This window comes from Bombina bombina, chromosome 12 (genome assembly GCF_027579735.1).
Source record: "Bombina bombina isolate aBomBom1 chromosome 12, aBomBom1.pri, whole genome shotgun sequence".
Classification (NCBI taxonomy): Eukaryota; Metazoa; Chordata; class Amphibia; order Anura; family Bombinatoridae; genus Bombina; species Bombina bombina.
Window position 1 is genome coordinate 2715940 of NC_069510.1, and position 17450 is coordinate 2733389.

At 43.4% G+C, this 17450-nt stretch overlaps 1 protein-coding gene across 4 annotated transcripts in view; it reads right to left on the reverse strand.

Moving 5' to 3' along the window:
- SLC2A8 (solute carrier family 2 member 8) overlaps positions 1–17450 on the reverse strand; it is a 179671-nt gene that overhangs the window by 46940 nt on the left and 115281 nt on the right. For all 4 annotated transcript variants that reach the window (XM_053695349.1, XM_053695350.1, XM_053695351.1 and 1 more), the window contains 2 exons: positions 13429–13593; positions 13027–13172 (listed from right to left, as the gene is read on the reverse strand). In XM_053695349.1, the coding sequence (XP_053551324.1) occupies positions 13027–13172; positions 13429–13593 (311 nt within the window). The remainder of the gene's footprint in view (positions 1–13026; positions 13173–13428; positions 13594–17450) is intronic.

A 17450-nucleotide genomic window follows, 5' to 3' on the forward strand; every position in this document is an offset into this window, starting at 1 on the left:
ATATATATTCCTCTGTAACCTCTGCCTGTGTATTACAGTATATATCACTATGTTACACCTACTACATATAAAGTACAGTATACAGCAGCACTACACACACACACACAAACACATATATATATATATTCCCGTCACCTCTGCCTGTGTATTACAGTATATATCACTATGTTACACCTACTACATATAAAGTACAGTATACAGCAGCACTACACACACACATATATATATTCCCCTGTCACCTCTGCCTGTGTATTACAGTATATATCACTATGTTACACCTACTACATATAAAGTACAGTATACAGCAGCACTACATACACACACACATATATTTATATATATATTCCCCTGTCACCTCTGCCTGTGTATTACAGTATATATCACTATGTTACACCTACTACATAAAAAACATAAATTATACTTACCTGATAATTTCCTTTTCTTCTGATGGAAAGAGTCCACAGCTGCATTCATTACTTTTGGAAAATAAGAACCTGGCCACCAGGAGGAGGCAAAGACAACCCAGCCAAAGGCTTAAAAACTCCTCCCACTCCCCTCATCCCCCAGTCATTCTGCCGAGGAACAAGGAACAGTAGAAGAAACATCAGGGTGAAAGGTGCCAGAAGAATATAAGGACGCCCAACATAAAATTACGGGTGGGGATCTGTGGAATCTTTCCATCAGAAGAAAAGGAAATTATCAGGTAAACATAATTTATGTTTTTCTTTTTAAATGGAAAGAGTCCACAGCGGCAATCATTACTTTTGGGAAAACAATACCCAAGCTATAGAGGACACTGAATGCTAACACGGGAGGGTACAAAAGGCGGCCCATTCTGAGGGCACAACCCCAGAAAAAAATCCCACTTCGTCCGAAGCCAGAAAACACTTGAAAAAGAAAACACAGCCCCCAAGGACACTGACCCACAGATGGTCCACAAGCCGAACTAGAGCCCGCCAAGCGTACGCAACTGAGCCAACACTCCTCCAGAGATACTGTCGCCCAAAGGACGAACCTCAACCACACACCCCTTCATAGAAGGGGAGACAACGGAAAACTCTCAAGGAGAAAATATGGAGGAATAACAAGGATTTCCAGAAAATCTTAAAGAGGGCGCAATAAAATCCAAATAAAAGAGGAACCCCAAAAAGCGAACCACGCTCACAGGGACCCCAAGGTTTCCCAAACAAGGGAAGGCAACGCCCAGACCCCGACAGCACTGAACCACAAGGTTAGATAGGGAAACAGAACAGAGAAGCAAACTTCTCCGAAAAAATCAGAGCAATTGCCTCGAACAAAACAACTGAAAGCATAGTCCCAAGTTGCCCGGAACTCTGAATATCAAAATATTCAAACCAACACCTGCAATAACCCCAGAGAAGCAACCTCTTAGCACCAAACGCAGCAGTCATACCAAGTTGACTGAAAAAAAAGGAAACACTTGCAGGTAAGTAAATAGCAGCCGAAGATAGTAACATCCATCAACTAGTGGGTACACTCAGGAAATCCAAGGCCAACACATGTAGCCGGGCTACAAGGAGCTCAGAACCTCAAAAAAAAGGCTCTTCAGACCTCCACAAACAGAGGAGACACCGCTCATCTCAGATCCTAGTCCACACTGGACCAGCCCAAGCAACATGACTAAAATACAGGGGAAAAGAAAGGGTCCCAACCACCAGCCCCATAGAAAAAGGGCGGAAAAGGATGACCCCAGACACCCCAACAGAGCTCAGAAGCCTTCCAAAAGCACTTACAGATACTTCTAAGGAAGATCCCCATAGAGATAGGTAGAAAAGACAGAAGTCTAATGATCTAGCCCGACACTCTATGTCAAACTCCACATAGCAGTATGGAAACTGCAAAATCACAGACAGAACAGAACAATCCCAGAAAGTGAATTACCCTCTTAACAGGACAACCTGTTCAACCCACCTGCACAATGGACAGGGCAACATCTTCCAAAGAGGAAACCTCGCCTCTAAGGAAAGCAAGACAACCCACCTCAAGGGAAGGGCACAGACAAGGACGGCGCAAATGCTCATAAGGCCAAGCCGGAAGTAGAGCTGAACAAAAATCATACAGGCGCCCCTGATGAACATGAAAAAGGAACTCTCCAAATGGAAAGCACATACCCTCAAGAACAAGACAGGCCACAAGGAGCCTAAGCACACAGAGTTCCTGGCCCAGCTGCTAGTAGCACAACTAGCAAGACCATAAGAAATAGTCCACGTTCCCTGGAGAATAAGGGTTTCCGGACCAGGCATAGAAATATAAAAATTTCCTAAAAGAAAGCCTGAGCCCCAGAATTGTGTAAACAATACCCCAGGGAATACCATACCCCGTCTGAAGAAAAAAAAACAGACTACACCAGGAAGTAAGACCAACCCGTAGAACGGGTCGAAAACTCACACACAAAAATCCCAACCCAAGGGAAAGAGAACATCCCGTACAGAAGTCCAACTCCAAAGAGCAATAGGGCACGCCAGGACCAAGAAGATTCTAAGCCCAACAGGTGTACAATACCCACACTTCCATACCCAAGAAGAAAACATCGGGGACAAGTCACCCGAAGAACGAGTCAATAAGGCTAGGTCTCATAATCTCCTCAGAGTACAAACCCAGAGGACAACATCCAGGGAAGGAGAATGCATAGCATCACAAACCCGGAAACAACCCCTAGACATAGCTAGGATAAGAAAAATAGCCAAATATCCCAATAAGGAACACAAACTCCCAGAAAAAGGAGACCACAAGGCCCTCCCATATGGCGGCCTCAACCGATAAGGAGAAAAAGTACCCAGACCAGAGATCTCGACCCTAAGGAAGAGTCTGATAGCCCTGGGAAGGCAAGACCGCCCAAAACGGCAGCAAAGAGGTCCAAAACCTCCAAACCTCAACCCATGCGGGAAAGGAAAACTCACATCCCCAAGAATCGGAACCTACGGAGTGTGATGGACTGAAACTCCACCGAGTCCCAAACGACTAACTCGGAGCCAATGAAAACTGAACCAGTCCCCCATGCCCCACGGACTCGCAGGCCTTCTCAGAATGCTTAGTTGAAACTTGTAACAACAAGATAATAAACAACGCAAACAGTAATGCAAGCACTCAGCGCCAAAACTGGACCAGCCAGACGTCACGTGACCAAATTTAGGCCTCAAGCCATAAGAGTTGAACCTCAGCCCATAATTGAAATACACACCCCCAGGAAGGGAGATAAACGACAAACAGAGGACTAGCGCGTCCCCAGAACAACTTCCGTAGAAGTATCCGGTGCGATCAAGAAATCGCGAGTATCGATTCCAGAGTGAAAATTCCCAAAGGAATACAAAACAAAACAAAACATGAGCTTGTAAAATCAAATAAAAGACATCCTAGCCGGATTAAAAAGAAAAGGCAACCTGTAGGTTAACGCCCAATGACAACAGGCACACCCACAGGAACGGCCCAACGGAACCCTGCCCGACCAAGCTCAGATAGGAAAAGATACTCAAATCAGACTATAAAAAGATTACTTACTTATTCCCCTTATAATTAATTCTGAGAGCTATTCGGAGAGGAAGACCCAGAAGCCCTATATCCATTAAGGATGGGATCCTCCAACAACGCCAGAATGTGCCGTGGCAGAACACAAAGGCGAGCCAGTCTGTACCAAAAAGCACAGCATACCCCCACCGGAGCCTCAGGACCAGTCGCTCCCCCAGATAACTAAACGGGCCACCCCATGCCTAGGGAACCCAGGTTGATGGAACACGAACACAATCTTAAGCAAACACCTGGAAGCTGCAGATGTGCCAACGCCATAAGAATTTGAATACAGAAACGTGCCGCAACCTCCAGAGGGAACAAACCACCCTCCAGGGAAGGATAAGCATAATCTGGGTCACCCGCACGTTTAGCAACAGTAAGTGGTAGGGAACTCACCACTCGAGGGACAGAATCCCCAGAGGCGGATGGCTCAGCGACCCCTTGATTTCCCGGTCCCAAGGAATTAGGCCCACTAGAACGGCATTCGGAACATAACTGACTGTCATGCGTCATCTGGGCCGTTACGTATTCGTCACAAAAAGTAGAATCTGAATCAGAGACCATTTGAATCTCAACATCAGAGTCCCCCATAACTGGGAATGAATACAAAATGTTTTGGACTAATTAGACAAATTAATCTAAAATGGCACCTTACACCCCCAATGGCTGGGGGCACTCACCACCTCCTAACACCAGACACCAGCAGGCCAGAATCTTACCGTCGCCACACGGTCAGGAATGCGGAACTGGAGAGGCAAAAATGTGACCACGCCGGTCACAAGGTAGGCCGTACAGTCCCAAAAAAAGCGCACCCTACCGTAAAGGCCGCGTCACTACCAAGGCAGTTATGTTCCACAAGGCCTCAAGCCAAAGTAACACTACACATAAGCAAATCGAATCACAAACATGATTAACCCCCCCCCCCTGTTCAATAAACTCCCCTTAGGAGATATTAACCCTTGATTCCAAGATACAAAAGAAGCCTCACTGAGACCCTAAATAAAGGTAGTCCCGCAAGGTTCTAGCCTCTCGACAAACCCTATGTAATACATTACATTCATAAGAAAGTAAAATGAAACGATCTTACCGGAATTTATGCCGTGGAACAGGAACACGGCACTTCAAGTGTAACAGATAGGAGCGTCGCCTCTGCCATGGACTTGAGAGAAGAAAGCAGGCAGCGAAACTCGTCAACGCTGATTGCTTGTGGAGTTGTTAATATGAGTCGGGATGGTTTCGCAGAAAGGCTCTCCCTGCATCTCTGGACTCTAACTTTCATCCATGCTCTCACTGAGAGGCTGACAGGACTACTTAAAACTCCAGTCCAATGCCGTAGAGTACTACCCTCCATAAGAGACTATCAAAAACTTCTGGACACTTCTCTGCCAACCTCCTGGGACGAAAGGCAAAGAATGACTGGGGAATGGGAGGAGTATTTAAGCCTTTGGCTGGGGTGTCTTTGCCTCCTCCTGGTGGCCAGATTCTTATTTCCCAAAAGTAATGAATGCAGCTGTGGACTCTTTCCATTTATGAAGAAAAGTATAGTATACAGCAGCACTACATATATAGATATTTATTAATTCCAGACCAGCCCATATAAAGTACCAGCTACATAAAGCTTTTTCAGACACAGGTGTAAAGTGATGAGCACTGACTGCTGGTGCAGAACTGACGGCTGTCGTCTTGTAGACAAAATACTTCCTGATGAGATGGTGTTTTACAAGATATAGATTTATTTAAGGAATAAATAAGCACATGAATTATTTTTATTCCTGCCAAAAACAATTTATGCTTACCTGATAAATTCTTTTCTCTTGTAGTGTAGTCAGTCCACGGGTCATCCATTACTTATGGGATTATAACTCCTCCCTAACAGGAAGTGCAAGAGGATCACCCAAGCAGAGCTGCTACATAGCTCCTCCCCTCTACCTCATTCCCAGTCATTCGACCGAAACCAAACGAGAAAGGAGAAACTATAGGGTGCAGTGGTGACTGGAGTTTAATTAAAATTTAGACCTGCCGTAAAAACAGGGCGGGCCGTGGACTGACTACACTACAAGAGAAAAGAATTTATCAGGTAAGCATAAATTATGTTTTCTCTTGTTAAGTGTAGTCAGTCCACGGGTCATCCATTACTTATGGGATACCAATACCAAAGCTAAAAGTACACGGATGACGGGAGGGACAAGTCAGGATCTTTACACGGAAGGAACCACTGCCTGTAAAACCTTTCTCCCAAAAACAGCCTCCGAAGAAGCAAAAGTGTCAAATTTGTAAAATTTTGAAAAAGTGTGAAGTGAAGACCAAGTTGCAGCCTTGCAAATCTGTTCAACAGAGGCCTCATTCTTAAAGGCCCAAGTGGAAGCCACAGCTCTAGTAGAATGAGCTGTAATCCTTTCAGGAGGCTGCTGTCCAGCAGTCTCATAGGCTAAACGTATTATGCTACGAAGCCAAAAAGAGAGAGAGAGGTAGCCGAAGCTTTTTGACCTCTCCTCTGTCCAGAATAAACGACAAACAGAGAAGAAGTTTGACGAAAATCTTTAGTTGCCTGCAAATAAAATTTCAGGGCACGGACAACGTCCAGATTGTGCAAAAGTCGTTCCTTCTTTGAAGAAGGGTTAGGACACAATGATGGAACAACAATCTCTTGATTGATATTCCTGTTAGTGACTACCTTAGGTAAGAACCCAGGTTTAGTACGCAGAACTACCTTGTCTGAATGAAAAATCAGATAAGGAGAATCACAATGTAAGGCAGATAACTCAGAGACTCTTCGAGCCGAGGAAATAGCCATCAAAAACAGAACTTTCCAAGATAACAGCTTGATATCGATGGAATGAAGGGGTTCAAACGGAACGCCTTGCAGAACGTTAAGAACTAAGTTTAAGCTCCAAGGTGGAGCAACAGTCTTAAACACAGGCTTAATCCTAGCCAAAGCCTGACAAAAAGCCTGAACGTCTGGAACTTCTGCCAGACGTTTGTGTAGAAGGATAGACAGAGCTGAAATCTGCCCCTTTAACGAACTAGCAGATAAACCCTTTTCTAAACCTTCTTGTAGAAAAGACAATATCCTAGGAATCCTAACCTTACTCCATGAGTAACTCTTGGATTCGCACCAATATAAATATTTACGCCATATTTTATGGTAAATTTTCCTGGTAACAGGTTTCCTAGCCTGTATCAGGGTATCAATAACTGACTCCGAGAATCCACGCTTTGATAGAATCAAGCGTTCAATCTCCATGCAGTCAGTTTCAGAGAAATTAGATTTGGATGTTTGAAAGGACCCTGCATCAGAAGGTCCTGTCTCAGAGGCAGAGACCAAGGTGGACAAGACGACATGTCCACTAGATCTGCATACCAGGTCCTGCGTGGCCACGCAGGCGCTATCAAAATCACCGATGCTCTCTCCTGTTTGATTCTTGCAATCAATCGAGGAAGCATCGGGAATGGTGGAAACACATAAATCATGTTGAAAACCCAAGGTGCTGTCAGAGCATCTATCAGCACCGCTCCCGGATCCCTGGACCTGGATCCGTAACAAGGAAGCTTGGCGTTCTGGCGAGACGCCATGAGATCCAGATCTGGTTTGCCCCAACGATGAATCAGTTGGGCAAAGACCTCCGGATGAAGTTCCCACTCCCCCGGATGAAAGGTCTGGCGACTTAGAAAATCCGCCTCCCAGTTCTCCACGCCTGGGATGTGGATCGCTGACAGGTGGCAAGAGTGAGACTCTGCCCAGCAAATTATCTTTGAGACTTCCAACATCGCTAGGGAACTCCTGGTTCCTCCTTGATGGTTGATGTAAGCCACAGTCGTGATGTTGTCCGACTGAAACTTGATGAACCTCAGAGTTGCTAACTGAGGCCAAGCCAGAAGAGCATTGAAAATTGCTCTTAATTCCAAAATGTTTATTGGAAGGAGACTCTCCTCCTGAGTCCATGATCCCTGAGCCTTCAGGGAATTCCAGACTGCGCCCCAACCTAGAAGGCTGGCGTCTGTTGTTACAATTGTCCAATTTGGCCTGTGGAAGGGCATCCCCTTGGACAGATGTGGCCGAGAAAGCCACCATAGAAGAGAATTTCTGGTCTCTTGATCCAGATTTAGCAGAGGGGACAAATCTGAGTAATCCCCATTCCACTGACTTAGCATGCACAATTGCAGCGGTCTGAGATGCAGGCGCGCAAATGGTACTATGTCCATTGCCGCTACCATTAAGCCGATTACCTCCATGCACTGAGCCACTGACGGGTGTTGAATGGAATGAAGGACACGGCAAGCATTTAGAAGTTTTGATAACCTGGCCTCCGTCAGGTAAATCTTCATTTCTACAGAATCTATAAGAGTCCCTAGAAAGGGAACTCTTGTGAGTGGTAATAGAGAACTCTTTTCTACGTTCACCTTCCACCCATGCGACCGTAGAAATGCCAGAACTATCTCTGTATGAGACTTGGCAGTTTGGCAACTTGACGCTTGTATCAGAATGTCGTCTAGGTACGGAGCTACCGCTATGCCTCGCGGTCTTAGTACCGCCAGAAGAGAGCCCAGAACCTTTGTAAAGATTCTTGGAGCCGTAGCTAACCCGAAGGGAAGAGCTACAAACTGGTAATGCCTGTCTAGGAAGGCAAATCTTAGATACCGGTAATGATTCTTGTGAATCGGTATGTGAAGATAGGCATCCTTTAAATCCACTGTGGTCATGTACTGACCCTCTTGGATCATGGGAAGGATGGTTCGAATAGTTTCCATTTTGAACGATGGAACTCTTAGGAATTTGTTTAAGATCTTTAAGTCCAAGATTGGTCTGAAGGTTCCTTCTTTTTTTGGAACCACAAACAGATTTGAATAGAATCCTTGCCCTTGTTCCGACCGCGGAACTGGGTGGATCACCCCCATTAGTAAGAGGTCTTGTACACAGCGTAGAAACGCCTCTTTCTTTATTTGGTTTGCTGACAACCTTGAAAGATGAAATCTCCCTTGTGGAGGAGAAGCTTTGAAGTCCAGAAGATATCCCTGAGATATGATTTTCAACGCCCAGGGATCCTGGACATCTCTTGCCCAAGCCTGGGCAAAGAGAGAAAGTCTGCCCCCCACTAGATCCGTTTCCGGATAGTGGGCCCTCACTTCATGCTGTCTTAGGGGCAGCAGCAGGTTTTCTGGCCTGCTTGCCCTTGTTCCAGGACTGGTTAGCTTTCCAGCCCTGTCTGAAGCGAGCAACAGTTCCTTCCTGTCTTGGAGCAGAGGAAGTTGATGCTGCTCCTGCCTTGAAGTTACGAAAGGCACGAAAATTAGACTGTTTAGCCTTTGGTTTGGCCCTGTCTTGAGGCAGAGCATGGCCCTTACCTCCAGTAATATCAGCGATAATTTCTTTCAAGCCGGGCCCGAATAAGGTCTGCCCTTTGAAAGGAATATTAAGCAGTTTAGATTTAGAAGTCACATCAGCTGACCAGGATTTAAGCCACAGCGCTCTGCGCGCTTGAATGGCGAATCCGGAATTCTTAGCCGTAAGTTTGGTTAAGTGTACTACGGCGTCAGAAATAAATGAATTAGCTAGCTTAAGGGCTTTAAGCTTGTTCATAATGTCATCCAATGGAGCCGTGCTAAGGGTCTCTTCCAGAGACTCAAACCAGAATGCCGCCACAGCAGTGACAGGCGCGATGCATGCAAGGGGTTGCAATATAAAACCTTGTTGAACAAACATTTTCTTAAGGTAACCCTCTAACTTTTTATCCATTGGATCTGAAAAAGCACAGCTATCCTCTACCGGGATAGTGGTGCGCTTAGCCAGAGTAGAAACTGCTCCCTCCACCTTAGGGACCGTCTGCCATAGGTCCCGTGTGGTGGCGTCTATTGGAAACATTTTTCTAAATACAGGAGGGGGTGAAAAGGGCACACCGGGTCTATCCCACTCCTTGTTAATAATTTCTGTAAACCTTTTAGGTATAGGAAATACGTCAGTACACACCGGTACCGCAAAATATTTATCCAGCCTACATACTTTCTCTGGAATTGCAATCGTGTTACAATCATTCAGAGCTGCTAATACCTCCCCTAGTAATACGCGGAGGTTCTCAAGCTTAAATTTAAAATTTGAAATATCTGAATCCAGTTTATTTGGATCAGACCCGTCACCCACAGAATGAAGCTCTCCGTCCTCATGTTCTGCAAATTGTGACGCAGTATCAGACATGGCTCTACTATTATCAGCGCGCTCTGTTCTTACCCCAGAGTAATCGCGTTTACCTCTTAATTCTGGCAATTTAGATAGTACTTCAGTCATAACATTAGCCATGTCTTGCAAAGTGATTTGTATGGGCCGCCCTAATGTACTTGGCGCCACAATATCACGCACCTCCTGAGCGGGAGGCGAAGGTACTGACACGTGAGGAGAGTTAGTCGGCATAACTTCCCCCTCGTTGTCTGGTGATATTTTCTTAACATATAAAGTTTGACTTTTATTCAAAGTGACATCTATACATTGAGTGCACAAATTTCTATTGGGCTCCACATTGGCCTTTAAACATAGTGAACAAAGAGATTCATCTGAGTCAGACATGTTTAAACAGACTAGCAATAACACTAGCAAGCTTGGAAAAAAACTTTTAAATAAATTTACAAGCTATATAAAAAACGCTACTGCGCCTTTAAGAAACATAAAAATGTGACACAGTTGAGTTAACAATGAACCAAATTAGTTAAAGCAACCAAATTTTTACAGAAAATGTATAAAGTTAGCAGAGGATTGCACCCACCAGCAAAAGGATGATTAACCCCTTAATACCCAAACGGTTAACAGTTGTAATAATAAACGTTTTTAACACAGTCAAACACACTGTCACAGGTCTGCTGTGACTGATTACCTCCCTCAAAACTAGTTTTGGAGACCCCTGGGCTCTGTAGAGACGTCCTGGATCATGGAGGAAGAAATAGGAAGACTGACTGAATTTTAACTGCGCAATAAAGCGCTAAAATAGGCCCCTCCCACTCATATTACAACAGTGGGGAAGCTCAGTAAACTGTTTTTATGCAGAAAAAACGACAGCCATGTGGTAAAAAAAAAGTACCTCAGGAAAAACGATTAACATGCCAGTAAACGTTTTATAATTGAAACATATGAAGTTTTATTAATAAGCCTGCTGCCAGTCGTTTTCACTGCAGTGAAGGCTCAAATATTACTTTAAAATTGACAGTTTTTTCTAAGTGAAATTCCATTCCCCAGAAAATACCTCAGAGTATGCATACATACTTATCAGCCTGATACCAGTCGCTACTACTGCATTTAAGGCTGCACTTACATTACATCGGTATTAGCAGTATTTTCTCAGTCAATTCCATTCCTTAGAAAATAATTTACTGCACATACCTCCTTGCAGGTGGGCCCTGCATGCTATCCCCTGTTCTTAAGTTACCTCACTCCTCAGAATGGCCGAGAACAGCAAGTGGATCTTAGTTACGACCGCTAAGATCATAGAAAACTCGGGCAGATTCTTCTTCTAATGCTGCCTGAGAACAAACAACACACTCCGGTGTCGTTTAAAATAACAAACTTTTGATTGAAGAAATAAAAACTAAGTTTAAAAACACCACAGTCCTCTCACACGTCCTATCTTTAGTTAGGTGCAAGAGAATGACTGGGAATGAGGTAGAGGGGAGGAGCTATGTAGCAGCTCTGCTTGGGTGATCCTCTTGCACTTCCTGTTAGGGAGGAGTTATAATCCCATAAGTAATGGATGACCCGTGGACTGACTACACTTAACAAGAGAAATCTTTGTTTCTTTTTTTTTTACAAATGACAGATATTAATAACTATATTAAGCCAATCGTATTGGTTCTGACTGCGAATACATTTAAAGGGACAAGACTAGCGCTAGGAGAAAACATCTTCACAAACTCTGTCTTCAGCTTTATTAGCAAGTGGAAGAACGGCGGTATCCTTTTATTAAAAGCTAATCCCTACGCAACAACTGCACCCTCCTGAGCATATACTAGCTCCTTACACCTCAAGGGACATAGGATGGGGCCACAGCACATACACAATCCAGACACACATCTGTAAGGAGAGCGAGCTCACAGAAAACCATTGTGTAAGCTTAAAAGAAGAAAGAAACATAGGCAAAAAAGACAATATATTGATAAATCGGAAAGAAAACTGCAAATGTGTTTTAGATAGAGCAGAAGAATAGCTAGACCAGACGGATAGATATAGACAGATACAAATAGATACAGATTCAAGATAGACAGACTGAAAAACATTTAAATAATCAAGACATTGTAAAGTTAACAAAATGCTTCTTTAAAGGATTACTTTCTGTTATAATTTTTAAGCTAAACAACTAACATATTAAAGTTAATAAACATTAATTAAAACCTACTGACCTATATTTTCTCCAAAACGAAGTTTCATAACGTTCTAAAAGTTATATCTTTTATTCCCCGATGATGTCACGTTATCCTGCCCACTATTTTCAGCACTGCGTGTTCAAAATACTTAAACCAATAACTTTGTGTTTAAAGCGCCATTTTGGAACCTAGGTATTGTAAACGGATTGGTACAGAGCAAAGGATACCCACGGAGTGGGTTTGGAAAACAATTAAATTTGCAGACAAGATTTCTGATATACGGTAGAGATATGTTAATGAAATGCTATTGATAAAAAGCGTATTTGGGGTAGTTAGTTAGTAGCAGGCATAGAAAATATTTACTTACAGTGGCACTTTAAGAGATAATGATAACTGTCATCTCTTCTGTAGACAAACCCTATAACACATCAGTACACGAGTATCTACCGCATGTGCTAATGACAGAACACTGGCGCATCATCAGTACACGAGTATCTACTGTATGCGCCAATGACAGAACACTGGCGCATCATCAGTACACGAGTATCTACCGTATGCGCTAATGACAGAACACTGGCACATCATCAGTACACGAGTATCTACCGTATGCGCTAATGACAGAACACAGGCACATCATCAGTACACGAGTATCTACCGTATGCGCTAATGACAGAACACTGGCACATCATTAGTACACGAGTATCTACCGCATGCGCTAATGACAGAACACTGGCACATCATCAGTACACGAGTATCTACCGTATGCGCTAATGACAGAACACAGGCACATCATCAGTACACGAGTATCTACCGTATGCGCTAATGACAGAACACTGGCACATCATTAGTACACGAGTATCTACCGCATGCGCTAATGACAGAACACTGGCACATCATCAGTATACGAGTATCTACCGTATGTGCTAATGACAGAACACTGGCACATCATCAGTACACGACTATCTACCGCATGCGCTAATGACAGAACACTGGCACATCATCAGTATACGAGTATCTACCGTATGTGCCAATGACAGAACACTGGCACATCATCAGTACACAAGTATCTACCGCATGCGCTAATGAGAGAACACTGGCACATCATCAGTATACGAGTATCTACCGTATGTGCTAACAAGAGAAGACAGTGGCACTTACCATGAGGTTATGAAACTCCTTGGTTACTAGGAAAGCACAGCCCCAGTTTGTAACAACACAAACACCACTGGCTACACCTCGTGCTCGAACAGGAAATATCTCCGACATCACTAACCATGGTATTGGTCCCCAACCCAGAGCAAAACCTGCATAAAACAGAGCAAACGGTAGAGAACGCATCACTTGTGTTTACTGGTTTCCAGCCCTGTACGCACACATTTTATTCTTTAGAATAATTGTATATAAATACATTTACTTATGGCAGGTGCAATGTCAAACAGGTGATATGTGATGTGCTGAGCATGAGATAGGGAAGGCTACATGTTGCATTACACATTATACAATATTACACCCTGAATCCGTAAAGCAGCAACAGGGTTATCCTCATCATGTGTCACATACCAGCTATAAAGAATGCCATGCTGCCCAGTGCCAGCGCTGCCAGGTTATCCCCAGGGTCAGTGGTTAGAGAGGAGGGAGAGGGCAGCACAGAGGAGTTGTGCAGGTTCATCTCCATAATCTTGAAATATACCCCAAAGAGTGTTAAGCTGAGTACCATGATAACCCCTATGAAATAACAGTGATAAGATTAGTGTAGTCATTTAGTAAAACGTACAATTTAATGTCATATTTAGCCATCCTGGGCTTGTCACCTTGGTAAGTCTTTCCCTTATCTATAGCACTTCCCTTTGTGTCAGCTAGTTATACATAATAAAGAATACAATATATTTTATTCATCATTTTAAAACAATTTGACCTTTTATTTATTCATTTTAGTCAAAAAGGGGGCTGCGAGCTGTACAGGAAGGCAATGGAACAGATTTTCCTTTGATGTGGTTGCTAGGTGACATCTATAATTGCTTTAGTCAGTTTACTGCCCATGCTCAGTAGAAGACTTTTGCTGCAAAAATCATGTGACAGTAGATCTTAGGTTATGTAATGCCAGCTCAGAGAAATTCTAAGTGCTCAATTAGCAAGAAAACAAGTAATTTGTTTGCTGTTTTTTTAACACAATCGTTTTTTTTATGTTTAACATTTATTTATTTACTAAAGGAGCACTGTTTACTGTTTGCATGAGCTTAAAGAGATATAAGAGAACCAAGCGGCTGGCTTACACGTTGCTCGACTGATCCTGCAAGATATCCGACCCATGAAGAACACACAGCGCTAGCAGAACTCTGCCTTCCGATTAAAGGGGGATAATTATTCCCGCACCCGGCCTTCTGTTTAAAGGGGATAATTATTCCCGCACCCGGCCTTCCGTTTAAAGGGGGATAATTATTCCCGTACCCGGCCTTCCATTTAAAGGGGGATAATTATTCCAGCACCCGGCCTTCCGTTTAAAGGGGGATAATTATTCCAGCAGCCGGCCTTCCGTTTAAAGGGGGATAATTATTCCCGCACCCGGCCTTCCGTTTAAAGGGGGATAATTATTCCCGTACCCGGCCTTCCGTTTAAAGGGGGATAATTATTCCAGCACCCGGCCTTCCGTTTAAAGGGGGATAATTATTCCAGCAGCCGGCCTTCCGTTTAAAGGGGGATAATTATTCCCGCACCCGGCCTTCCGCTTAAAGGGGGATATTATTCCCGCACCCGGCCTTCCGCTTAAAGGGGGATAATTATTCCAGCAGCCATCACAAACCAATTGGCTTAAAAAAAAAAAAACTGATCCTGCAAGATATCCGACCCATGAAGAACACATAGCGCTAGCAGAACTCGGCCTTCCGATTAAAGGGGGATAATTATTCCCGCACCCGGCCTTCTGTTTAAAGGGGGATAATTATTCCCGCACCCGGCCTTCCGTTTAAAGGGGGATAATTATTCCCGTACCCGGCCTTCCGTTTAAAGGGGGATAATTATTCCAGCACCCGGCCTTCCGTTTAAAGGGGGATAATTATTCCAGCACCCGGCCTTCCGTTTAAAGGGGGATAATTATTCCAGCACCCGGCCTTCCGTTTAAAGGGGGATAATTATTCCAGCAGCCGGCCTTCCGTTTAAAGGGGGATAATTATTCCCGCACCCGGCCTTCCGTTTAAAGGGGGATAATTATTCCCGCACCCGGCCTTCCGCTTAAAGGGGGATAATTATTCCCGCACCCGGCCTTCCGCTTAAAGGGGGATAATTATTCCCGCACCCGGCCTTCCGCTTAAAGGGGGATAATTATTCCAGCACCCGGCCTTCCGTTTAAAGGGGGATAATTATTCCAGCAGCCGGCCTTCCGTTTAAAGGGGGATAATTATTCCCGCACCCGGCCTTCCGTTTAAAGGGGGATAATTATTCCAGCAGCCGGCCTTCCGTTTAAAGGGGGATAATTATTCCCGCACCCGGCCTTCCGCTTAAAGGGGGATAATTATTCCTGCACCCGGCCTTCCGCTTAAAGGGGAATAATTATTCCCGCACCCGGCCTTCCGTTTAAAGGGGGATAATTATTCCAGCAGCCATCACAAACCAATTGGCTTAAAAAAACAAAACAAAAAAAAAACACCTCTACATGTGTTCCTTTCTGTAACCAAAATGAATGGAAAGGGTAATTAAATCAGTTACGCAAGTAGAAAACTTCTAGAATTATTTCCTTTTAGCTTGAAAGTGATCAAAGGTTTTACAATAATCTTAGTAGCTTCCAAATAGTTCTCAATTAAACAGTAAACTCATAAAGGAACAATTGAGTCAAAATTAAACTTTTATGATTCCAATTTACTTTTATCATCAAATTTGCTTTGTTCTCTTGCTATTCTTTGTTTAAAGCTAAACCTAGATCAGCTCAAACTGATTTCTAACCCGTTGAAAACCACCTCTTATCTCAGTGCATTTTGACAGTCTTTCACAGCAAGAAAGTGCTAGTTCATGTGTGCCCTATAGATAACATTGTACTCACACACGTTATTTTTGAGTCAGCACCAATTGGTTAAAATGCAAGTCTGTCAAAAGACCTGAAATAAGGGGCAGTCTGCAGAAGCCTAGATACAAGGTAATCACAGAGGTAAATGTATATTAATATAATGTTGTTGGTTATGTAAACTGGGGAATGGGTAATAAAATGAATTATCTAGCTTTTGAAACAATAAAATAGTTCAAGTAGACTGGCCCTTGAATGTTTTCTACCAGGTCTGGCTTATTCTCTAAACATTTCTCCTGCAGTTCTCACTGTTTTATCAAAGTAAAAAGGTCATTGTATGACACCACAAGTGCATGAGAGAAAATCTAGTAACCACGTAAGAGAAGACATTGACATTACATTTTAATTTAATAACCATTAGTTTGTATATAAGTTTGCATGTCAGGATTTCTTTATAAACAAAAGATTTACGGCTAGATTATGAGTTTTGCGTTATGAGCGGCTCGGTACTAACTTGCAAGTTATTTCCACCGCTCACCTCCCTATAGCGCTACAATTACAGGTTTGCAAAGACCCGGCGTTAGCCGGCAATATTGCAGCGCTGAGCAAAATTAAGCTCCATATCGCACTCAAATACCAGTGCTGCTTTGAGCTGGTTCTACCTGCTCGTGCACGATTTCCCCATAGACATCAATGGGGAGAGCCGGCTAAAAAAAAAAAAGCCTAACACCTGCAATAAAGGAGCGTAAAGCTCCGTAACGCAGTCCCATTGATTCATATGGGGAAAGAAAAGTTATGTTTACACCTAACACCCTAAACCCAGAGTCTAAACACCCTTAATCTGCCGCCCCTGACATCGCCGACACCTACATTACACTTATTAACCCCTAATCAGCCGCCCCCGACATTGCTGCCACCTACATTACACTTATTATCCCCTAATCTGCCACCCCCAATGTCGCCGCCACCTACGTACACTTATTAACCCCTAATCTGCTGCCCCGACATCGCCGCCACCTACCTACACTTATTAACCCCTAATCTACCGCCCCGACATCGCCGCCACCTACCTACACTTATTAACCCAATCTGCCGCCCCCAATGTCGCCGCCACCTACCTACATTTATTAACCTCTAATCTGCCGCCCCCAATGTCGCCGCCACCTACCTACTTCTTAACCCCTAATCTGCCCCCCACAACGTCGCTGCCACTATACTAAAGTTATAAACCCCTAAACCTAACCCCCACTAACTTTAATATAATTAAAATAAGTCTAAATAAAAATTACTATCATTAACTAAATAAATTCCTATTTAAAAATAAATACTTACCTATAAAATAAACCCTAAGCTAGCTACAATATAACTAATAGTTACATTGTAGCTAGCTTAGGTTTTATTTTTATTTCACAGGTAAGTTTGTATTTATTTTAACTAGGTAGACTAGTTAGTAAAATAGTTATTAACTATTTAATAGCTACCTAGTTAGAATAAATACAAATTTACCTGTAAAATAAAACCTAACCTGTCTTACACTAACACCTAACCTTACACTACAATTAAATAAATTACTTTAAATACAATTAAC